At 27.2% G+C, this 26,694-nt stretch overlaps 1 protein-coding gene across 1 annotated transcript; it reads right to left on the reverse strand.

The window, feature by feature from the left end:
- Positions 1 to 4,928: 4,928 nt before the first annotated feature.
- LOC147066580 (uncharacterized) lies at positions 4,929 to 8,738 on the reverse strand. The gene is made up of 4 exons (XM_085955155.1): positions 8,019 to 8,738; positions 7,485 to 7,958; positions 6,179 to 7,361; positions 4,929 to 5,371 (listed from the first exon to the last, which is right to left on the reverse strand). The coding sequence occupies exons 1-4, from the start codon at positions 8,736 to 8,738 to the stop codon at positions 4,929 to 4,931; spliced, it is 2,820 nt and encodes a 939-aa protein (XP_085811281.1).
- Between the last annotated feature and the right edge of the window lie 17,956 nt (positions 8,739 to 26,694).

The raw sequence follows: 26,694 nt of genomic DNA on the forward strand, positions 1-26,694 counted from the left end.
AAGAAGCTTCATGCTTTTTCTATAGAACGATTTGCAAAGTTTTAGCGTTTAATTTATTTTTTTATCATTATTTTGAGGGCTATTTGCTTGTTTGCGGTGTGGTATATTATAAAATTAAGATATATATATGAATTTTCTGATTTACGCAGCTATTAATTTTCAATTAATAGTCAAAAAAAGCGTGGGTTTAGTCTTATAAGCATGTATTTCAATTTAAAGTCCTTCAAATCAATATATGTTCGACAGTTTTTGTGTTTTTAATGTTTTAAGAAATAAAAATGGGCTTAGAACTTATATAGACAGATGGTACTACAATTGGAGGTCTTTAAATTCTAGATAGTGCCTATTTACTGAATATCTCTGGATATGTATATATATTTACAATTAAATCCCTCCTTTTTTATCGAAATAATATTAATACATTATATAATTCTGATAGTCTTCTCATAATTTGAATTTATAATTGATATATAGAAACAAATATCATAATTCTATGAATAAATTATTAACTTACCATAGGTTTTAATAATTTGATAGATAATTTTATAAAATGGTGTCAAAATATATTGTTTATTAAAGCGATAAATATGAAAATGTGATTTATACCTTAGCCTAATATTCGTGCCCAGAAAATACGTTTATTATATTTTCAATGATTATATTTCTATGTTTATCCATATTGTTTTAGTAGAATAAATCATATTTTTTTTTGTTTATACCTAAATGTTTCGTTCATTTATCGTTGTCATTGGTGATAAAAAAAGTGTCTTTTATAGAGAGCAAAATATCATTTAAAAATATTTTAAATCCCGAATTGTAATATTTTTTTAATCTTTTCGTCGCATTGAATCATATTGGTCAATATATGTTCAATTTTAAGTTCTAGATCTACGTCGTTTGCTTTTATCTGTAAAATCAAGATATTAATAATGTCTTGAGACTTTGCATATCCCACAAAAAATGAAAATGTTTTTCTGTTAATAATGAGAGATTGTGCTCTTTTATAAACGATTTCATGCCTTTGAAATGCTTTTTGTCGCATTTTTATTGTTTTATTATGTTCATTTAGTTTTGACTGCTCTTTCATCATAAAATACTTTTCTTCGTCAGTGCTATCATCATCACACATATTTGTGGGAAGAAATAAAAGTGTTCATATCTAAATTTAATCTAGGAATGTTTCAAAAAGAAGCATTAGACACTCAAAAATATCACCCATCAAATATTTAAAATTTAAAATGAAATATATTTATTTTAGCCTTAAGAACAAATTCAAATGCCAATCATGCAAAATCCAATGTTATCTGTTGTAATAGCACAATCTCTGACGTCATTAAGCATTAAAAAATTAATGTGTCTTTCGAAGCACCTTTTTAAGAATTATTTTCTATCATCTTTTTTAAAGGTATATTTTATGATTTGCAGAATTTTTTAATATTAAAACTAACAGTTTTCTGTTTTCTTTTTTTCGAGAAAAATATATAAAATTAGTCTATGAATTATTTAAAATTTTATGAGTTTAAAATAAAATCTGCCTCTATTCCTTATTTGACCATCAGTTATTGTTAAGGCTAACCGCATATTCTTTATCAAAACACACATAATTATAACCATGTAATTATGCATGATGGAAAGCTTTTCATGTCTTAAATTGGCTTTAGTTGAAGATTATAGAGAAAAACGGCTTTCTAAATATTTCTGGCCGTTCTTAAACCTTATATAAACCTCTTCTCGCTGATTCTTTAATCCCAGTAAAAATTATTTTTTGTGCTATAATTATCATCCCAATTAAATTTAAGAAATATGTATAATTTAGTAAGAAAATACATTCTGAAATATAAATACGTGGAAAATCTGCCAGTGATATGTGCCTGAATATTAATAGTCTATAATATAAAAAAAACTATATTTAATTAAAATTGTAGGTTAATATCATGACGTGTGGGATTTTTACGCATATGCCTTTTTCATACATAAATTAGCAACAATTTTTTTATCAGATTTATACACAATTTCTTTTATTATTTTTCACTTTTGTTTTATTTTATAGTCAGTAAATATTCATACAAACCTTGTCAAATAACTTCTATTGAATATTATGCAATTATCAGCGTAGCTTCTTTGAAAAGGCTTTAAATCGTAAAAATTATTCATCTATTTCTGTAAATATTGGATGAAAATTCTGATAAATAGCAAAAAAAATATAGCCGACCTGGCTTGGTCTATAAAAAAAAGTTTAATCGATAAGTATTTCTATAAAAATAAACCATCAAATACAGATACAAGAAAAAACATATCATTTTCAACTATAAAAAGATAACATAAAACAAATATAAGAAAGAAAATATCATTATAAAAGATAAAAAAATCATAAAAACAAATTAAGACAGAGCATATCATTTTTTCTAATAAAATGATATCATAAAGCCAATAATGTGTGAATCAAAGAATTAAGCAGATGATTGAGGCTTGTAATGTAGATATAGGGTGACGATTTCTCTTATACTTTTTGTGATTTTTATAGATCTATTATTCCCATGAATATAAAAAAAAAGCAAAAGAAGAAACATAAAAATATCAGGAGTGTTTACAAACTTTTATTATGTTATACCGAAAATTCAGACCTAAAATATTTCAGATTTTCTATCAAATGACTATAATTTTGGGTTTAATATACATAAAACTAGCATCCCTTTAAATAATCATGATAATAATTTTTGTATTATTATATTTTTTGATTTTATTTTTTCGTATTAAACTTATAAAACCTTTTCCCAAATAAGATTGTTGTCCTTATTTAATTGTTGATCACCATGTTTACTGGATTTTATAAAATTCCATTCTGATGCAAAAAATATGGCTTAAAATTCTATATATGCACATTATGTTAAGTGAGAAATATAATTACCAGAAAGAAACCAAAAGATTCATATTTTATCATATTTTGCGAAAGATGCATTCCTATTATATACTGTAAAAGTAATTATATCCGAATGTTAACCGCATTATAATTTAGCCAATCTATTTAATGCCTTTTTGCCTTTATAATTTTTTTGAATCATAAAAACTCAAAAAATGTTAAAAAATTTATATACATTGTCTTTTTTTACTATTTTTTGAAAATACATCAACCCACAAATATAGAAGATTATGATAAACTGAATCAAATAGATTTTTTTTGTTTTGGTATCAGGTCATATTTTTATACAAAAGACCAAAAACAATATAATTTCTTTTGCTCTAATATCAAAACATAACCTTTATTTTATAAAAAGAATGCCAAATATCTTGTATTTCCAATCATATATAATGTTCGTTGCTTAATATCAAAAATTCATCTGGATATTCGGAAATAGGTATTCTTAATAAAACAGACACAGCTATAAGTAGAAACGAAAAAAATAGACAACTTCTTTAGAACCCTTTTTTTGGTTCAGTATATAGTTTTTCGGATAATTTTTATTTTTTCATAAATTTGGAATTTTTCTGAACGGGTTTATCTTTTTATTGAAAAAGCCTAATCGATATACTGTCAAATTATATCGGCAAATATCTTTATTTAAGGTATTTTTTTACCATCAAAAGCGCAAGCTTCCTTTGTAAATTTAAGTTTGTGAGTTATTTCTTATAATTGATATTCCAAATGTCGCATAACGTTATAAAATATTCACAAAACGATATCTCATGTGGTAAAAAACATTATGGTATTACTGAGTTTATTTTTTAGTATGGTAATAACTTCAATTGTACCCATATTTTTTTATTAATTTTTATGATAGAAAGGCTAACAGTTTTAACACAACACGTAACTCGGTCACCACATCATGATAATACCAACAATTGCTTTGATTACTTGCTTTTGCGTCTGTAATTGATACAAGTTATGCCAGTTCTAATTTAAGTTTACGTTTAAAGCCTAAAGAATCCTTTATATGTTGATCTTCTACCAGCTTTGATCATACGCCTTACAGCCAAGCGAAATTATTGCCTGTTTGTTAATTCGACGATGTAATAGCCCGGAGAATGTAAAATTGTTATTTTAATTGAAGATTATCGGTCTTTTCTTTACTCCACGATATCTTTGCATCCTAAGCATTTGAAAATATATTTTTAAATGCCTTAACCGGGCACAATAGGACGCTTAATTATTTAAAACGAAGATTATAGGTCTTTTATTTACACCACTCAACTGTCAAAACCTCAACATTACTATTATATCTGTAGTACTCCTAATCGAGGAGAATCAAACGCTTAATTATTTAAAACGAAGATTATAGGTGTTTTATTTTACCGCACAATCTTCGCATCCTAAACATTACAATTTAATTTTTATGGGCCCATAATTAAAAAGAATAAAACCTATAATTATCTTAATTTGAGATCCGATACAAATTTACATTCCTTAAACATTACTTCCACCCTTAAATTTATTTAATCATATATATTTCGCAAATATGCAAGTGCAAGACAAAAATTATCCATATGTTATAACATGGGACGGTGTGGTAAGAAGATATCATAAAAGGTATCTAAATAAACTAGATGTCACGAACCAGGTTGAGGCATATATTCAAACCTTGGGATTGAGAAAAATCCACGAATTAATAGGTCTCGAAAGAAGGTGGGGTTTGAAGAAGACTTTATAGAGGAGAAGATAGCCGAAAGTATAAATACGCTGTGCGTACAGAGAATCAAGCAAGCTGTGTCTGAGAACAAAAACTAAACTTACGACTATAAATTTAGACCATAAATAAAAAATACCTTTTATATTTCGCCACAATTTTAATTAAAATTTAGGTTTAAATTTCCCAGCCTTGCAAATTTATTTCATAACTATTTAAATTTAATCCTCTATTTAACAAAATTGATTTTATTTTAAAATTATTTATTTTTACTTCAAGATTCAAATTTTGATTTAAAGCCATAATTTAGATATCTGTTTCGTAAAAGATTTCAAAATTCTTTCCAGTTCCGGTTTGAATTCTGTTGCCAAGTACCAGACTACAACTTGGGTTTTTAGCATTATCTTTTGAACCGAAGTTGACACCCTCTTTTAAGAAGGTAAAGCAGCTTTCGAAACTCATTTTCTGCATAATACTTTTGCTTTGGGTCATTCCATGTCTAGAAAATGGTTTGTATGAACCTTCTCTAGTCATAAAGTCGGCGATGAGCATCAGATGGCGGACATCTATAGTTATTCCGTATACGTTGAATACCGCTTGTATTTCCGAGATAATTACTGATCTGCATGCTTCTACACCAAGTGTGGTTAGGACTGCGTATATGTCATTTGAGTAGGATTGCATTATTTCATCCATGGATAGTATTTCGACAAGGCTGCTAAAATCCGAACCTTCGATTGTTAGGTTATCTTTTATTATTGTGCCGCCTTTAATGTTTTTTATTTCTTTAACTATTACCAGAGGAATTATTTTTTCGAGAATTGGCAGAATTAGGATGTTCTTATTCAACATTCTGAATTTGAGTTCTATTTTTTTGGATTTCGTTTCTTCTATGTAAAAGCTTTTTTCATTCAAGTCTAAGAAATGGTTATTCTCCATTCCGTTTTTAAATAAATTTTTATTTCCATCTATTCCTTCCCCATCATTAGCGTTTTCTCTTTCATGAGTTTCTTCTTGTTCATTAGCTTTACACCCATCGGTGATTTCATCCTCATCTACAGTCTTATTTATCTCCAATATTTCTTCCTCGTCTTTAACCTTATCTACCTTCAATATACCTTCGTCATCTTCATTATTATCTATTTTTGAAATTTCTTCACTTTCATCGTCATTTTTATAATCTTCTGCAATTTCTTTGCATATTTTTATATTTTTGTCCTTTATTAGTTCTTCTTCGGGTTGATCGTTTTCTTTTTCGCTTGATTCGTCACTTTCTAAGTTGTTTTGATTGGATATTTGGTTTTCTTCTTCAGGTGCTGCATTTTCCATTTCAATACCACAGTATTTGAGTTTGTCGAGTTTTCTTATGTTATATTCGATCAGTTTGTTAAGTTTTTTTTTCAATGTTTGAGAACCAAATTTTTCTCTAAGTATAATAGTTATTCTGAATGTATTATCTTCTGTTTCTTCGATTTTAATTTTTTTTGTTATATCCATCAATGTTTTCTTTTTTATCTTGTCTAAAATTTTTGTTTTTCTTTCTTCTAATGATGAACTGCATGAATCTTTAGATATATGTTTAGTGGTGGCTTCTTTATTATCATCTATTAAATTGACGTTTATCACAGGTGTTTTGATGTTTCGTGAGGCTACCATTAAAATTTCAACGAGTCTTGGAATACCAAGAGTCACGTTCCTTGAACCCACCCCAGCTAGGTGAAAGGTGTTAAGTGTCATCTGTGTAGAAGGTTCTCCTACTCCTTGTGCTGCTAGAATCCCAACCGCCTCTCCTGGGGAAACACCGCATATTGACAGTAACTCTGATGGAATGGAAATATTGGTGTTGTCTTTAATTAATTTTTTTTTGATGTTTCCTCGTTTTCCTCCGTAAATGGATTTCAAACTATCTACTTTTTTGGTGGACTCTTTATCTTTAAATGACCTTCCAACTTTTTTATCAACTTCTAATTCTGCGTATTCGGAATCTTGAAGCTTATTTGTATATTTTATGTTATTGTGTGGTTTTCCGACTTTATCTTTATTATCACCTTCTTCTAGTATCCAGTTAGATTCGGAATTGCTTTCGATGTCGTTTTTTTCTCCGTTGTATAACTCTGAATACTTTTCATTTATTAATCGCTTCTTTAATACTGTTTTAATAGGATCGCATCCGTCTTCGCCGTACAAAAACTGCACAATATCACCCTCATTTCGAACACTCATGTCATATTCCACAACGATTCCTTCCATTGATTTGATGAGACATCTTTGGAGGTATCCACTTCTCGATGTTTTAACGGCCGTATCAATCAAACCTTCTCTTCCTGCCATACAATGAAAGAAGTATTCAGCAGGGTTGATGCCATCTAGAAATCTTCCAAAGATGTATCCTGATACCTGCGGTCGAATGTCACATGATTTAAAACACGGAAGTGTGCTTCCACATATCATATAGGGAACTCTTTTTCCTTCTAATTCCTGTTGGCCTAGAAGACCACTTATTTGTCCCAAGTTGACCATTGATCCTTTAGCCCCGGAATTTATCATTAGAGACATGTTATTGTATGGGAATGGGATGTATTGCCCGTTAGAAACACTATTTTGGTATATTTTAGAGGTTATTTCATTCATCTTTGTTTTTACAAGACTATCGAACTGATTTAACTTATTCATATCTGTGTAAAATAGCGGATCAATCAAGATATTTGTATTTTTGGTTAAACTATCTTTTTTAAATTTCTTATTTCCGATTAATTTGATTTCTTTTTGATTATAATAATCATCTGGGTTTTCTTCACCATTCGATAAATTATTTTGACCTTGAATAGTTTCATCTCTTCTATATATAACAGATTCTGATGCGCCGATTGCTATTTTTTCACCTTTTCTGCAAACTTCGCTTCTAACGTGGTTCCAATCATCTTCCAAGATTAAATCATCAAGCCTGGCACTATATCCTTGTCTTATCATAACTCTATTAATAACCCTTCCAAAACTAGTCAAAATTTCATTACATATAGAATAACCATATTTTTCTCCGCATACATGAACTAAAGAATCCATTGTAGGGCCTATTTGATTTTTATCAAGCACGCCAACAAGCAATTCACCATTTCTAATTATAATCTTTCCTTCCTCCAAGCTCCTCATTTTAGAACTACTAGTATGGTCAATATATATATTCATCGATTTGAGAATGCTAGTTATTATTTGTTTACCAGTATACATAACTACCGGTCTAATTATAGTTGGCTTAGGGACGAAGTATCTGTTTCCTTGTTTTTTTCTGCTGCGAGAATCATTATGGTTATCGGTGTTTGCTATCAAATTACTTTCGTGAATTAAAAATCCTTTAGATTCGTCCTCTAAAACCACGCATCCACTTATGTAATGTATAAATTCTTCTCTTCCCATAAATTCACCCACGAGACATAATCTTGCACACACAACAATGTGATCCTGGACAAGCCCTCGGACTGGTGATCCATTGGTTGTAGAAAGATAGTTATGATCGGTACTCATACACATATAACCCTCGGATCGTGAAAGATGATCTTGCATAAAATGAACATTCATTTCATCCCCATCAAAATCGGCGTTATAAGAGTTGCAGTTGGCATAATGCATTCTTATAGTTTTTTCACCTGGAAGAACGCGCGTCCTATGTGCCATAATCGAAGGCTTATGAAGGGTTGGTTGTCGATTAACAAGAACTATGTCATTGTTTTGAAGGTGTCTATGGACAATAGATTCTTTATACAGCAGTCGATTAGCAAGTTCTGTTCTCTTCCTTTCGGGAAGATTATAAAGATCGTATTTTATGGGTGTTTTATGCCTCGGATTTATGACAGTGAGATGCCTCGCCCCGGGATATTTGGGTCCATTGATGACTGCATTCACCATAGCCTCGTGATTATTACCATTAACATATTCAGGGAACGTAAGTGTTTGCGCAAAAACCAGAGGAATTCCAATTTCACGTGTATGAAGATGCGGATCGGGGGAAATAACAGATCTCGCTGCAAAGTTGACCCTTTTACCCATCATGTGTCTTCTAAATAACCCCTCCTTTTTCTCTAGTTTCTGTTTGACTCCAATACTTGGATCTCTTCCCATTTTTGAAGATGAATCAAAGAAAATGTTGATAGTCTTTTGGAGTGAAATAATGTCCTTTGCATTAAGTCGTGATTTAAAATTCAATTCATCAATATTTTCATCTTCATAATTGCTTTTTGATACATTGATATTTCTGGTAAATAAATTTTTCACAGGCTCATCATAAGTCTCAAAACTATTATCCAGATCTATGGTATTACATACATCATCATCATTTCGATTTTTTTGATCCCTCTTGAAAGTCATGAAAGCTTTTCCTTGAACTATATGATTCGAAGTCCCGTCAGTGATTATATTCTCTCTAGGTGGTATATCCGTAGCTGATGTATTGTCTATTGGTATTGTTCTTTTATTTGCATTTAATTTGGTATTTTTAGATACATTTTCTCCGTTTAATGCATCATCTTCTGCCGTATATATAGTTTTAGGTATTCTAGAATCTTGTTCTATCTCTATATCATCTATGCATCCATTGCATGAATCAATATAAACGGAATTTAATTTATCATCACTATAAAAGCTATCTGTATCTTTATGCCTAAAAGATTCAGTAGAAGTAGAACCTCCAATATCATCACCACTATTCCTTCGCTTCGACACACTTAAAAGACTTCCATATGAAGCATTACTAATCATATCATCACAACTCCCCCTTCGGTTCACCGCACTTGACTCTTCAGTTGAACATCCATGCAAAATATTCCGATCAACATCAACCTCTTCCTCAACACCTTTATCACTATCAACATTCACCATAACAATCCTAGACAAAACATAATTGTGCTGACTCTCATGAACACTATTATTCATATAAGTAATTGGCCTGAATTTATTGGGTGTAATCGGAACATACTTCAAAAAAAAATTATCTGCACTAAAACCATCAAACATTACCCCAAGTATCTCACCCTCAACATGAAAACTAGGAAGAAGCCGACTACGCATAACCCGTGGATAAACTACATCCCCATCCACCATAATATTTTTATTCTTACTTTTCTTATACACAAAACTCGACAAATTACAATTAACACACTTTTTAACAGCTGAAACTCTCTTTAAAAATGTCATAACAACCCTTTGATGTTCACTAGGAATAAAACCACAACTATCAATCCCCTCTAAAATTTCTTTAAGTCGTTTATGAATAACATCTAAATCATCCTCGGACCGAAGATCATTAATTGAATAATTAAATAAATGCCCACGTCTTAGTAATGTCAACTCTGCAAAAAAAAGTAATCGCTCCTTTTCTGTAATCTTGAAATACTTACAATGGAAACAAAATGCATTCGATAAAATATGCAGGAGATCAAAGGTAAGCGGATTGAAAAGTAACTCCTTTAACTCTATATGCCCAAAATGACCTGGGCACTCGTGGAAATTTAAAGTACATGTCACACACGATGGATATCGATCACCAAGTGGCCCGAGCCGTGGATCATAAAGACCGTTTGGAACTGGATGATTAAATGAATCAAAACCAAATGGTAGCTTTATTTCTGCTACCGACATTGAACGAATCTCGTGTTGAGAATAAAATCCAAATTGAATCGACGTCGCGGTGTAACGGGTCTTCATTTAAAGGGTGTGTTAATACACATCAATGAAATTAAAAAAATCAGAAACAATTCTTTATAGAATTTTTAATGAACATATAAATCTCAAATTTTTAGAATAAATTTAAAAAATATACATCATAAACAATAAATTAATGGGCTATAAATTCCATCGGAAACGTAGATTTGAGCTCAAACTTTAGAGTGATGTAAGTCATTTAAGTTTATAAGTCTTAAAAGAGTTTATATTTATAAGTGATGTATTTGAAAGACGTATATGTTAAATCTGTTCTACAAAGCAAACTAAAGTTTTTATTGGTTAACTAAAAGTAACAAGATAAAATAATACAAAAGAATAGAAAAATAATATATAGACTTAAAATATATGATACGCATCTTCTAAATTTGCAAGATTGAAAAGGACAAGAGATAAATCTAGCTGTCACACAACTTTTGATATTTGCTAAAAATTTGCAATGCCTTTAGCTATCATCAATAATTTTTGTTAAACAATTATACTTAAACGTATATTCATAGAGATATAAATCAATAATATCACGCAGGCTCACATTTAGTATTACTTTTAGAACAAAAATAAAATAGTACGATTTTTTGCAAATATTATTGCAACAAAAATATGAGAATTTATTATTTTCTGTTATACTTCGGAATTATTTTTATAAAATTAGACACAAAAATCTACAAAATACTTTAAGATTTATTTCCGTTTTTTAAAGTATAAGGATTAAAATACATAAAAAACAAAATTTCAATATCAATCTCATTTAATTATATTTTGAACCTAGTTTGGATCTTTATATTTGCATACACAATATCTCAAATTCTTTTATTTTTCAAAATTACTTGAAATGATTTAAAATATCGATATTTACACAAAAATATTTTTCTTTTCACATTAAGTGCCCCTTTTTTCTCTATATATAACCTCATATTTTTTTATATTGATTCCAACGATACTGATTTTTATTTATGGGTCGATTATTTTTGGCTTTTTATAGTTGGTCAAGCCAAACTTTAGGTTTTTTTATGGAACAGATTTGACTGATACTTCTTTCCACCTCATAATATTTACAATCTGTGTCTCTCAAGACTTACTAGCTCCAGTGTCTTCCTTTATCCTATTGTTTGCGCGCATGTTTCGCTTCAGTTGGTATTCCTTACACCTTACAATGAAACTTATTGCTTCCAAAAATGAAATATATTTTACAATATTATACAAAAATTATATTTAGCCTCCCCATATTGTATTGACTTGGGATATTGCTTAAAAATTTCATAAAAAATGTGTCAAGGAGTTAAAAATCCCAGACGAAGTAGAAGCATAAATGCAAGATCACACACTTCGCAAGACACTTGAACACATCTCATTTAAGAGAAGAAGTTCAGTTTATGAAGATTGATCAGGTGAAGGTGTCAAAAGATGCATCAAGGAGTTGTGCTATATTCCCAATGGGCTGACCACGTCTAAATAGATAAAAAAAGAAACTTAGACAATAAATAAATAGCCACTCCTTCAATATATATATCAGAGGAAGGTGTCAAAAGATGCATCAAGGTTCTTATAAAATATTACCAAGCTACTATGCTGCATCAAATTGATGAAATTGATAAAAAGAAACGTAACCCATAATTAAAAAATATTATAGCCCCCACATGAAAACAAGGATAGCACGCTATGTCATAAAATGGGATGCTGTTGTCACAAGATATTTTAATTCGTACATTATGATTATGGGGTGCCAACGTAAATGGAAGCATATTCACAAACAATAATATTGAAAAAAACACTTGAATGTATAGGTTTTGAGCGAAGAAGCGTATTTAGTAAGACTGTAATAATGATATGTTTGAAAAACTTTAATATAGAGTAATCTAAAGTTTTGCGCGGGAAAATATGAAAATTAGCTCTTAAATATATAGAGAAGCCACCCCATGAAGACCAGGCGCTCAAAATTCACATAAAATCAGTCTAACAGATAATAGAATTACAAAGTATTAAAATTTTATTGCATATTATGATTATAAAAGAATAATTGGCGTGACTATAATACTTACAAAAATAAATAATGGTCGATTCCGATACTTTAGCCGGATGTTAATTGAAATAACATGAATATATATTCGAATAAACATGTGCAAATGATTGGTTTTTATTATTAAAGAAATGTTCACCCTAATATGGTTCCCACAGTAAAAGAAAAAAATATAAATTATAGAACATTTCGCTTTGTAATGAAATGATTTTAAATGCCTTTCTAGTCTTCTATATTCTATATAGATCATTTAAAAAATGAAGTTGAATAGGAAAAAAAATAACCAAGCTCTTAATAAGCGCATCTAATATCCCTATGATTTAAATTTGTATGATACAAACGATATTATTCCAATATTGACGTTCATTTCGTTATTAAGTGTAAATTAAGCATTATCTGGTCGAGATTAAAAAAAATCTTTTAGATAAATATTGTGTAATGCATAAATAAGAAGTGATGCAGTGTGAAACCCAAAATAAATTTTAAAAAGAAGTTCTTATTGTTTCTTATCAAAAAAAGTCATGATTTTCAAAATTTTTTGCTCCATTTTTCCTGCCTATAGCACATTTTAGAAATAATCATTGTTCATTCGAATTCTTAATCGATTGATTTTTTGTCTTTTTTAAAATGATTAATAATTTTCTATCTCTTGGTATATTAACCATATTTATTTTATCTTTGACGTAGAAATTTTCTTCTTTTTATTTGCCTAAATATTTTATCATATGAATTTTGTACAAAAAAAAATTTTTACTTTAAATATCTAGTCCGAAAAATTTACTATGTTTATCAGTACACTTGTACTTAAAGTATTTTTTTCAAAATCATTTCAACTTGATTTAGTTTATAATCATCGATCTAGATTTTAAACAGGTATAGCGAAAATTATTACATCCACGATAATATTATAGCAAAAATTGCTACAATGGTAATATTAGAATTTTGCAAGAACTTGTATTATAGGCGCAAGATAGATCGCCATATCATATTTTTAGACAATTCTTTATATACTTTATTATAAAAAAGTAGATAGGCTCATTTATATATTGATTTTACTTTGTTTTTCTGGTGATTTAAACCTATCAACTACAAATAAAAAAAACTTCTAGAATAAAACCAAATATCAAGAATTTATAGGATTTCAGAATGTATATAATTTTTACTAAATAAAATTTTGCTATAAAAAACAAAATGATAAGTATTATCTTCTAAAGATATATCTCTTTATAGATTTTATAAATATATCGCTATTAGAAGTTTCATCTCGGATTAAATTTTAAATTCAATAGAGATTGAACAAAATGTGTAATTTTAAAAAAAAAGATTTTATTTTGCGCTTCTATGCATAAATTACATTAGAAATTTTTATCCTGTTGTTTCTATACCTTTTTTACATGTTGCTTCTAAATAAAAAAAAAATAACGAAATTTATTGGGATTATCGAAAAAAAAACTATTCGTAAATTAATTGTATATCAAAGTCTATATAAAATAATGATTTAATTTTGACATTATAAAAATCATTGACCCGTCATTCACAGATTTATTTATGATGTAAACTAAACTTTTTTTGCTATCATTTAATTGTCAGTACAATAAATTTGATCAAGTAAGCAACTTTGGATTCTAAAAAGAAAAGAACGGAAAAAAATTTGTTGATACTAATTTATTATTTCGGCTAAAATAAGAGCTATATTAATGCTTTTTTTTTAAAATGCTACAAAGCACGATAAAATTCGCCTAGGAAGAATATGTTGATAAACCATCTAGTTTTTAATCATATAAAACATAAAATCATAAGTTTTTTTTATGAATGATTAATAGAGATAAATACACTTATAATACACATAAAATTACGTTTTTAAAATATAAAATATATAATTATGCAAGTTAATAGCAATTTCATAATATATAAATACGTGATAAAATAATTCAACTAAAGCATAAAATTTTTCAGGGTTTTATTTTCGTTTCATCATTTTTTATTTTGTGATCAGAATATCGTGAGTGCACTATAATCGCAAATATAAGATACTTTAGACATACTACATTAAAATACCTTTTATTTTATTATATATGTTTTTTACATCAATTTTATTAGATTGGTTCATAATATTGCTGTTAGGTACCATCTTATTTATTATATACGGCAAAATATATTAAATATAATGATATTTTGATGCCAATTTTCACAATAAAAATATATAAAGGCCCCAATACGTGTATATCTAGCGGAATTTTTAATATGAAACGAAATTTGAATAACAGGAAAATTTTTGTAACTGTAAGCAGAGCTCAATAAATCAATATCGTGTGTATAATCGAAAAAATGTCACATAAAAATACACAATTTTTTTCTATTTATATAAATGCGAAGTCACTTTAATTAATTTTATTCTACCTTACTCAATATTATTTTTTTCAACTTTAGAGTGAACTGGTAAATTTAAAAAAATAAAAATACAAAATATATATTATGTGTTAAAAAATGAATTATGATATAAAACATCCTTTGAGAATTTATACATGGTTATATATAAATAAAAATCAAGTTTAACATATTCATTTTTTTCTATTACAGAAATCTGCAAAAAGAAAAATGAAATTTTTAGATAACCAAAAGTCCAAAAAAAACATACAATATGCTTTGATGGTAATTTCTTGATAAATATCAAATTTACTGAATGTTTAAAATATTAATTTTATTTTGTATAACATATATAACTATAACATGCATGTTTTTAGATATACGTATATTTTTATTTCTCTTTAGACCAGTGAATCCGTCGTTTAATTTAAAACTATAGAGCCAACAAAATCCTAAGATGACATTTTATAAACTTTTTTTTAACGAATAAAACAATGCATCAAAAAATAGAATCGAAGAGCAATAATAAACATAAGACGAAGAAATTGAGAAAATAGTTACAATAGTTGGCACTTTTGCATAAATACGAGGCGAATTTTTAGTCAATAATTTATGGTCAAGGAGAGTATTTACAAGATTAATGAATTTAACAGCTCAAATTTATTTGTGCTTAATATAACTTTCTATATTACATTTTATCCTTAATATACTTATGAATATAATTAAATCAGCTCACTTTATAAAATACACTTACCTGCTATATCAAATAAATTTTTAGATATTCGCATAGCAGATTTTTTTATTACAAAATTATAATTATCAGAATTGGACTCCAAATAAGAAAATGGGAATAATCAAATAAATTTACTGATAAAAACGTCTTTGGTTTGTCTTTTTTCTGCATTAAATCCGTAATGATTGAATATATGGCTTTTTGCGTTGCATAAATGAATTTTAAATAGATATAAAAAACTTATTTGATGTCTATAACCTTTTCTTCTATGTTTTATCCAATTATAGACCCTTAACTATCATAAATTTCTCTCGAACACTAAACATGAAATCGAAATCCTTGCACTTTATTTAATATACTTTAACAAAAGAATGCAGAAAAGAAAACGAATACAAATGGGCATATGTAATACATACGAATGAGTTGGTGTGAAGTCCATTTTTATCTTTATTCTTCTAGTTTTTAGAATAGAATAAATAATATGTTGAGATTCTAGTATTTTCGTATAAATAAATTATATTTTTTCAAGCTGTCTTTTATTTTAAACATGATTGACATTTTTTGTAAACAATCATTACACATATCAATATCAACAAGCTTTTGAAAAAGAAAATATTTAATAAGAAGGAAATAAACTCAAAAGTGAAAATAAAACATGACAGCAAAACAAATTTAATATGTACAGTTAATTTTTTTTTAAATAAAAACACAAATTTTTAAAAATTTTATCAGTTATTTCAATTTTAATTTATTTTTTTAGGAGTATTATTATTTACATTTTTCATAATATTTAATATCCAGCTAAATGAATTTTTTGCTTCTAGGTGGAGCTAATAAATTTTTTGCTCTTAAAAGCATAATTTAATGTAATTACTATCCACATTTTATTTGAAAAATCGAAATAAAAACACATAAGCAAAAGGCATATAAAAACTAAGTTTCGTTTATGGTTGAGCTTCTTCAGCTCATCTATTCATTAGAAGGCGCATGCTTTCTGTGCTTCATTCGTATAAATTATAATGTATATTCAAATATTCTTCTGATCAGAAATACGCAGTTTCTTATATAAACTAAAATGATCTAAACTGAGTGTCTGTTGGAGTATTGAATCGAAAATAACTTAAATTATGTAATTAAATGTATATTTTCGCGTGATTCTGGAGACTATAGATAAGAAATCGAGAAAAAAGAAATGAAAATACCTTATACAGTAAAATTTTCTTTTATAGTATTAATTAAAAATGATTTCTATAGAAGTTTTTAAATATGAGGCATCTAATGGGAAAATTTTACAAAAATAATTACTTTATAATTGACGAATTTCTAATACAACAACAAATAATATATTTTTGCAATTTTTAATCATAATTTTAGCCATTAATTCTGGCATTTTTTTTATATTGAAAGGCTAGAACAAAAAAATGCTCAAACAAAGTTCTTACATGTATGATGAAAATTCCATTAAAATCATGCAATATATTCAAATAAATAATTTTTTTTTTACATAATTGAAATAATTTTGAATTTTACACAGTCTTAAAAATAAAAATGTCAAGCATAATTGATCATTAAAATCGAAAATTGATGCAAAAATCATGTAAAAACTTACAAACAGATAAAACATAAAAATTGATGTTGTATATGATTTAATAAACAATCAATTTTATAAAAACATCATAAATATTCTTTTGATAAATCCAGTTATTTTCATCCCAGGACATCAAGGATATTTATAATGTATATTTTTATTATATCCCATCCAATTTTCTATAAATCTACAACAAATAGGCTATGATGTGTGTTTCATTGGATGGGTCAGATATAATTTAACGCAATATGAGTTTTTTTTTCCTCAGATGTCATTTTTTATTCACTGAAAATAAATATAACATTAAGTCATTTGAAGTTTAAATAACCTAAGTTGATCCAGTTTAAGTATAAAAACAGTTAATTGTATAATAATGCCAAATATATTGTAAATTACATGCTGTTTACAATTAAAAAAAATTTCCACATTAAATTTTTAAATTAAGTAATTCAAATCTCTTTTCGGCAACCAAATTGTATCACTAGAATCGCATGTGTTTTTGTCAAATATAAGGATTTTTCATAATAATGCAGTAATTCCACTAGAATCTTATTCGGATAAATCACATATAGGTGTTTATAAACATTTTTGGGGATAAATAGAAGTAAACATGGGATATTATAAATATAATGATGTTATGAAATGCATCTTGCATTATTTATAAAAAATTTAAAAAGATTTTATACATAAAAATACATATTGGTGATAAAAAAATGTTATTGATTACGGGAAATTTGCTATTTTCTATTATTATCCTACTAATAAAATTATATAATGATGTGATCTATAATTGCAGCAATTTAAGAGATAGCAAGAATTATAATGTATAAATTTTATAAAAAAATGTATTTAAGGTATATTCATTGTCGAGTAATTTCTTTTATTTTGTACAAATAGCTTTATATGCAGTTTCTATATGTAAAATATTCGACAATTACCCTATCTAATTCAGCATTATAATTTTGCAATGCTGTTTTATATGCAAGGCTTAGATTATCATTAAGTTTCTTAAAGTTGTAGACGATTATTGCAAAAGACTGAGCAGCAGCTGCCCCAATGAGATTAGAAGATATTATGGAATTGCTTTTGCTTACGGCATTTATAATAGAATTCGAAAGATTTGCCTGTTGTTGTGAAAGAATCTTAGTGAGGCTTGTAACTAGAGAGGCTAGTTGCGTAGTAAATAATTTGTTTGTAGATGTTTGAACACCAGCAGTTACTGCTAATACCTTTTGAAGTGTACCAGCTGACGTTATGAGGTCTTTTATGGCAATTTCTACATTTGCGGGTGTCTGCAGCGCTAAAGTCGTTATGATTGCGTTTACAGATGTGTTGGCACTAGATATAAAACTATTTATACCGGCAAGAAGTGTGTTGTTATTTGTATTTATGGTGTTTAGAATCACCGTAGAAGTACTGTTTTGTGTGCCATTAACCAGCTGTGCAATATTATTCAATAGATTTTTATTCTCAGTTATTATTGAATCATTAAGATTTTTTTGTATTGCAGATATAGCGCTACCAGTATCACTCAAGAAAGTTTTTGAATATGCGGAAACAGCATTTAAAAGTTCGCATTTGGTTTTATCAAGAATTATGGATAAAAGTACCATTATATCGGGTCTTCTGTGTGGAATAGATGGAACTTTCTGGGTGTAATTGATAGGTAAAGGCTGACGAGGCGGGCAGGGGGGACAAGGAGGTAGAGGTAAACATTGATTTGGAGGACAAGGAGGTAGAGGCAAACATTGATTTGGAGGACAAGGAGGTAGGGGTAAACATTGATTTGGAGGACAATATTGAGCTGGTTTCATGAATTGTGGTGTAAACTGTGGACAGTAATTATTGTTATAATTTGAAGGCCGATACATCTCTCTATGCTTCCATCTTCTTTGTGTTTTCACTGGTCTCGGCCTTTGTCTTCGCGAGGAAGCATAATCTTGACTATAATCACAAGATGAAGAATCTACATTTTTAGGCTGCACATATTTATTATCAGCACATATATAATCATTATCTTCAATAAACATACATTCTTTACCCTGGTCTTCTTCAACGAGTTCACAAAGATCTACAAAAACATAAAAAAAGAATATATGTATTGGTGAGAACAAAGTCATTTATAAATATTTTCTATTATTTATTTATAAATATAGCATGATCCAGAACTTCGCTGGTTTATTTTTTTATGCGGGCAAAAAGTAAAAAAATAATTTATATAAGGAAAGAATGTAGATATACACATGAAAATACATCATAATTTCTCTATAGAGTATATTTGGTGTTTCTATTTTTTTTCTTTTTTCCGTCCTAATAAATCGCAATTGAGACAACAAACATAAATATTTATATAAAATTTAATTTAATAAACAGGAACCATGTTTATTACACATTTTTAAATCAAAAAATAAATATTAAATCTCTTGGTCTATTTCCCATGCAATTCATTACTCACAAAAATCATGATCTAGAACATGTTATTATGCCTTCTTACAAAATAAAAAAAATATACTAAAATTAAGATCCAGATTCATCGAATTTTATCGTTTCATAAGCTTAAAATCGATACAATCATATAGATGACAAAAGAATTAATAACAACGAATATTTTTTTATTGTGGGCATAATTTAACGAATACCCTATATGCTAATTATTTTTGTATAACAAAGCTTGAAGGAAATAGTATAAAATTTAAAATATAACATTAAAAACAAATTGCATATATTTAAAATCCAATATTTGTAATAAATTTTGCGGGAAATAGTCTAAATATCTGAAAATAAAAACCAAATAATTAAATTTTGAAGCCTAATCCAAATAAATCATAGGCAGAATTCAAAATATAAAGAAAAAAAATATTTTTAACGAAACAAAACTATTAAAAATGAAAGGAGCGGAAGCACAAAAATATATTCATAATGAACATATGAACATAATTTTATGCGAATTATGTGCTGCAATAACAAGAATTAAACATTTAAATACATATTATATAGCAATCTAGAATCACTTATCAAACTAGAAACATGTGGAACTATGTTAAATGAGAATAAAACATAGTTCTATGAGATCAGAAATTAAATAAGCTGGTATAGATCATGCAATATGCTTAGATACATCATATAATTAAAAATATTATTGACAAAATGTTAATATGCAATAGTAAGATAAAATGCCAATAATAATTTATACTTTTAATTATTAATATGATATTTAATATTATTATACGTTTTATATTCAATCTAGTAGCTTGCTTTAAATTATTATTAAAATATATTTCGTGTTCTTTCACTATGAACTTGATATATTGCGTAATTTCACATAATTACATAATTTCATATGTTTTACAAGTTTAGATCGCATATTTTAGTTTGTCTATATATAAAAATAAAAAAATCGGAAAAAAAAACATCGAATATAAGCATATATTGACATTTTGTGATTTAATATAATCAAATAAACATACATTATTCATCATAATAATATAGATTTTTTGTTTGATACTAAAAAATGTTTAAACTCTAATTAATATATAATTAATATCCAAATTATATGTAATTAAGCCCAGATAATATTTTTTTATAAGATTATCATCTTATAAAATTCAATTATAAATAAAATAAATATGGGGGCTATATACAAGAATAATGTTTAGAAATAGTACGTGTTTTTATCTAATAGTATGTTAAATCATTTCTTGCGATGTACTTTTTGAGTTATATGGAGTCTCGTATTTTAGAGCTAAACATAAAAAAATAAAAGACACAGCTTAAGAAAAATTTAAAACATATAAAAATACATCTTTTCGCAGTTTAAAGGAACAATTTTTTGAAAAAAACCACATAGAAATATTTTCTCATATAAGAAAAATATAACCCGAAATAACAACACAAGAAACATAGGTACACTGTTTAAATGTATACTTAGCAAAAAAATTATAAAAAAATTTGCATTTTTGAAATAAAATTGTGATTATGATTTCAAAGTATTTTTTTGTTAGAGAATACAATTTATTTCGCCAATATAAACTTCATCGAGTACTACTCGATTTAGACATTAGATCATAAATTTTACCTGATCATTATTTTTAAAAATGGCTGAGCATAGGCTTTGAATTGTATATATACAAATTGGTGATAATATAACTTTACTTCTTTTAATTATCTAAAAAAATATTCAGCTTGTTATACAAGTAAAAAAAAACCATATTAATAAATAGTTGCACAAATAGGAATATTATGTTTAGATCATAAATTCGGAACATATAAATTTGTAGTCTGGTGTCAGAATATTAAATAAAATTAAGGCTAAATAGTATATTAATTGATAAATTCAAATTTTTTTGGGTGAGACAAAAGTAAATCTAAGAAAAAAGCTTCAAAACGAAAAAATATTCGAATCGTAGTTATTTAAGCGAGTGCATTAGCCTATAATAAACTTAAAGCATCAAAAAATCATAACAATTAATATATTAGACACAAGCAATATTTATCGATTAACTTTATCTTTATATTATATAATATTCTGATTTTAATTACGTAATTTAGACTAAAATTATTACATTATATTAAAAAAAAATCAAAATAGCTTATCTAAAAAACACATTTGCTTTACAATACATTTTTCAGTTATATTTTAGCATAAAGAAAATCCACGGCTCTATATTATCCCCCGATGTATATTTAATGAGCATATTTTTTAAAAAGAAAGTATTTATTGAAAACCTTAAATTCTCAGAATAACGGTTCTGAATGCCACTTTTTCGAGCTCTAAAATTTTTAAAAGACTCTAATTTTTTATACATAATTATGGTGTTTCATGGGAAATTCTAAATAGATTTAAACCTAATTCTAGCCAAACTTAAATTACTAACCAAAAATTGCGTATATTACTCGATTCAAATAACAATCATGCTTCCATCGGGTTGAATTTATTTTTTAAACAGTATGATTTTTTTTTGTTCTTCCTTTTATTATATATGAGAATAGCTCATAATAGTTCCATTAAATACTTCACACTTTGTGTATTATGCGCATATTTTTCATCTGCGGTATGTCTTCTAATATAATATAAAGACTTAGTAGTGCTTTAAATAGCACATAGGCTATTTATGATTTCCCAATTTGGATAATTGTGCTATTTTTGGCCTAATAGAGTAAAAAATCACATATTTTTTTTTAACAATTAGCTTTATGCTTATCTATGGGATTTATTAATTTATTTCTTGAATATAAATCCTTAATAAGTTATGCATACAGAAAAATAATTGAAATGCTTATACTTTATTTTTCTTTAAATTTGCATTAAGTATAAAGTAATTTTAATATTCGTTTATTTTCTTTTTATGGGCTAGATTTATAGTTATTGTTTTTGTTTTTGTTCTCAGGCACAACTTGTTTGATTCTCTGTACGCACAGCTTATTTATACTTTCGGCTATCTTCTCCTCCCCAAAGTCTTCTTCAATACCCCACCTTCTTTTGAGACCTATTAATTCAATTGTTTTTCAATCCCAAGGTTTATATATATGCCTCAACCCTGTCTGTGACATCTAGTTCCTTCAGGTTAAAATTTATAATTTTTATTGAAATTCAATTGTTCCTCAATGAGGTAGTTAATAAACACGATTCATGCTTCGGTAAATTATGATATACAATAGACCACAAATAATCTTTTATACAGACAAATAACAGTTCTAAATATATATCTTTAGCGGAAAGACGCTATATTTAACAATCTGCCGGATTATAATTAATATTAGGCTAATTTTTTTTTAAAAAGATTAGAAATAGGAAGGAAAAAAAGGTATAGAAGCAAACTAATGCCAAATTTATTGTTGCTAGCTACAATAAACAACCATAAATACGTTTTATTTAGACAATCAATTAAATGTATATTCGTATTCGTTTAGCCACATTACATTTTATTTAAACATACAAAAACAAACCTGCATAGCTTTATATAGTATATACATACTGTGATAAATCCGTTCTTATTCTCTTCATAATCTTCCTTGTACATCTTACTTCAGGAATTATCGATTAATCTTTCATACACAATCTTGTTATACTTGGGCTGATCGTATCATGCACATAACTTTACTTTTATCTTTCCCTGTATAGAGATAGATATACAAGTTATATTTATGATAATATTGTTTATAGTATACCTTCGCTTGTTGACATCTTAACTGTTTAATATGTATTTATAGTATTCTCTGACCCTCAATCTCAGTTTATAATGTTTAAAAAAAGATAATTTTTTCATATCATAAATAAACAATCAGGGGATTATTAGTTTAACTTTTTTTTATTAATTTGAATTTATTATAGAATTTTTGTATCTATTGACCTTAATTATACATGCAAGATCTTTGGATGTACCTACTTTATATTTTTTACAGGTATCAGTTTTACATAGATGCCTGCATATTATATTGTAGCATTCAATTTTATTATCTAACCAGCATTTCATATTTTGCTATAAGATTTAGTTTTTTATGTATATAAATATGATTTAAATATGATTTAAATATTCTAGTTATCCATATATGGGAATCTTAAAAATTTAATCACCAATAGATATTTAAAATGATATTTAAATATATATTTGGAAACAATTATAATTTTATGTATAGTCTAAGCAAAGACACAGCAAAAAATATTCCCGTTTTACATTATTTCGAAAACTAGATATTGATTTTCAATTATAAAATAACGAGAAATGATTTTATATATTAATACGCAGTATATATTTTTAAGTGATTGGCCTGGCTTTAAATTTATTATAAACGCCAATATTAAATTTTTTGATGTTATTTTGTGGCCAAAAACATTTGTTGTAATTTTTTTAAACGAACTTAACCCACTCTTTTATTACGATGTATATAATTAGACATGATTTTTTTTACAAAATAACAACTTCAGAAAAGAATTTATCTCGAACATCAGATTGGAAAAAAAGAAGCTACTTCGTCTATAATTATCAGAGCAAATCGATATAAAATATAATTTTAAACATATTTTAACGTGCTATATATCAAACCTATTTAGAGATTTAAAATATAATGGACAATCTTTTTAGGTATGTAAAAAATGACAATTAAAGAATATAAAAACATTATATTAAAAATTTTAATACCGCTTCTTCATCAGAATAAAATAATAGCTTCGAGATTTTCTTCATTTGTTCCCTAGAAATATTCTATAATAAATGAAACAAGATGCGATTTCTGTAAAATATCACGAGCATAATTATTTATGTTGTTTGAGAATATTTAATTTCTTCTTTTAACTTAAAATAGTATGAAAATGTAATTTTATATTCATCTGATTTATTTAACAGTATGGTCCGAAGTTACATGGGGAATATGGGGGGAAAGAGCATGGCATGGGGAAAGGGGGTGGGCATGGCATACATGGCTGGGGACAGGGGAATGGTATTGAACATGGCTGTGGAATAGGGAATGGTATTGAACATGGTTGAGGACATGGCATTGGACATGGCATCGGACATGGCATCGGACAGGGCATTGGACAAGGCATTGGGCATGGCATTGGGCATGGCATTGGACATGGCATTGGGCAAGGTTGAGGATAAGGCATTGGACATGGTTGAGGACAAGGCATTGGGAATTGTGGGAACATACCACATCCTGATTGATTGTAAGATGTTGGACATCCCCCATATAGGTAGAAAGATGGCTTTCTAAGTTTTTCCGTCAAACTGAAACTTCTTCCATGTGGTACCGCCTGTGAAATTTCTATTATTTCACCATTCGAAGCTTGTAAATATTTAAAAAGAAAAATAAGAAAGGCAAATAAATACATCTATAGTCAATTTTTGGGCTTTATTTATATTTTTATTGAGCATAGAACTTGTTCTCTATTCTTTATCAATGGCATAAATACCAAAATTAAACCAAATTAGATCATGTTCATCTAAAACTGGCATAGAAGTGTGAATAGGATCGGCAAAGAAAAAAACTGGGTTTTTTATTTAAAAAATTATAAAGGATCATCAGACGCAAATAAGTTTTGTCGCTTTTTAGAATCTGTGATGTTTCCAGGTTTATAATTATGATAAAAATATATATGCCAGATACATACAGCTCGAGAAATTAAAATTTATTTTAATTGGATACTCGGATATTTTAGTCTGTATTAGAAATGCATACAAAGATATGAATTATTGATATTTTTGATTGTAGTTATTTGCTTTAATAAGATATGCATATAAAAGTGTAGATATAACAGACCAATCTTCATATATTTTTGAAAGTATCACAAAATATTGCTTCAAAATATTTTATATCTAATAGTAACTATTCTATTCTAATTTTATTTTATATTTGACTTAAATCCACATGCGATCTAATGAAGTAATAATTAATACATATATGGTTCTAATCGGACCGAAATACCGAAACCGGGTTTTATTTTTTCTAGATTTATATAATATTAATGATCTAAATAGACGATAAAACATTTTTATGCGTCTTATTCCCTGAAGTATTTTTTTGGCGTTGTTGCAACTGTTGTAAAAAAATTTCTATAATTGAAAAATAGGTATACTTATTTCCAAATAACTTTTATTAACTTTAAGATTTTGAATTAAGACTCTGAATATTAGCACATAAGGAAAATTCAAGCGGAATCGGGTATTTGTATTAAGTAACTAATTGAACAAATAAAAAATAGATTATCTATTGCAAAATATAGATTATTATCTAAGAAAAGGTGTGATAGAGCTTTGCATAAAAAACATGACAGAATGAATGTGTCAATTATTTTGCAACAATCTTCATAAAATTTTTAAAATAGCTCTTCCAATAACGTAGCACAAAAGCGAGGTCTAATATCACAGATGCATGAATAAAATATGAACATTATGATCTATGTATCAAAAAGATGTTTTTTTAATACATAAAAGAAAACTATTAAAGATTATAGAATATATTGCCTCTATTATATAGAATCTAACCAAAGTTATCTTTCCTGGCAATCAATATTTAGAATCAAATAAGCGATTTCGAAATTGAAAAAAAATATCAGAATGTTTTTGTTTCATTTATAGTATTTTTTTAGAATGTTCGACAATATTATTAAGAGCTATAGCGATTTTGATTAACATAAACAGTTACTCAAAAGAAATAGTTATACTTGAAAAACGGGTGCATGATTCATACAGATATGTCGCCAAATTTTTCATATTAAACACGAAAAATTATAAATAGTTTTAATTGGAGTTTCCAGATACGATATAAATAGTATAAGAAAAAGCCTAGAAAGAATACAATTGAGGGTAAGGCTGCTGAGAAAATTTCTTATCTTTATATAAAACACAAAGGAAAAAATAAATATAAGTTTTTTCGGATATATAAACTTCTAAGCGCACTCATTATTTCTAGTTTATTATAACAAAATTATAAATCAGATGAAAGAAAAAAGTGAGAAAAATGAAAAGAAGAAATATAAGATGTGTTTTGATTGCCTTCTATCAATAGATGATATAAAGCCACTTTTTTAAAACTAAAAAATGAATATCTTTTTGCGTTTTCTTTCACATATAAAGCGGATTCTTTGCTACTTAATAAGATTTATTTTATTCGATAATTGCCTGAGACATCCATTTTTTTTTCTTATTGAATCCTATTT

The sequence above is a fragment of the Rhyacophila brunnea genome, unplaced genomic scaffold, assembly GCF_057557595.1.
Source record: "Rhyacophila brunnea isolate RB1 unplaced genomic scaffold, BYU_Rbru_1.0 scaffold_49, whole genome shotgun sequence".
Taxonomy (NCBI): Eukaryota; Metazoa; Arthropoda; class Insecta; order Trichoptera; family Rhyacophilidae; genus Rhyacophila; species Rhyacophila brunnea.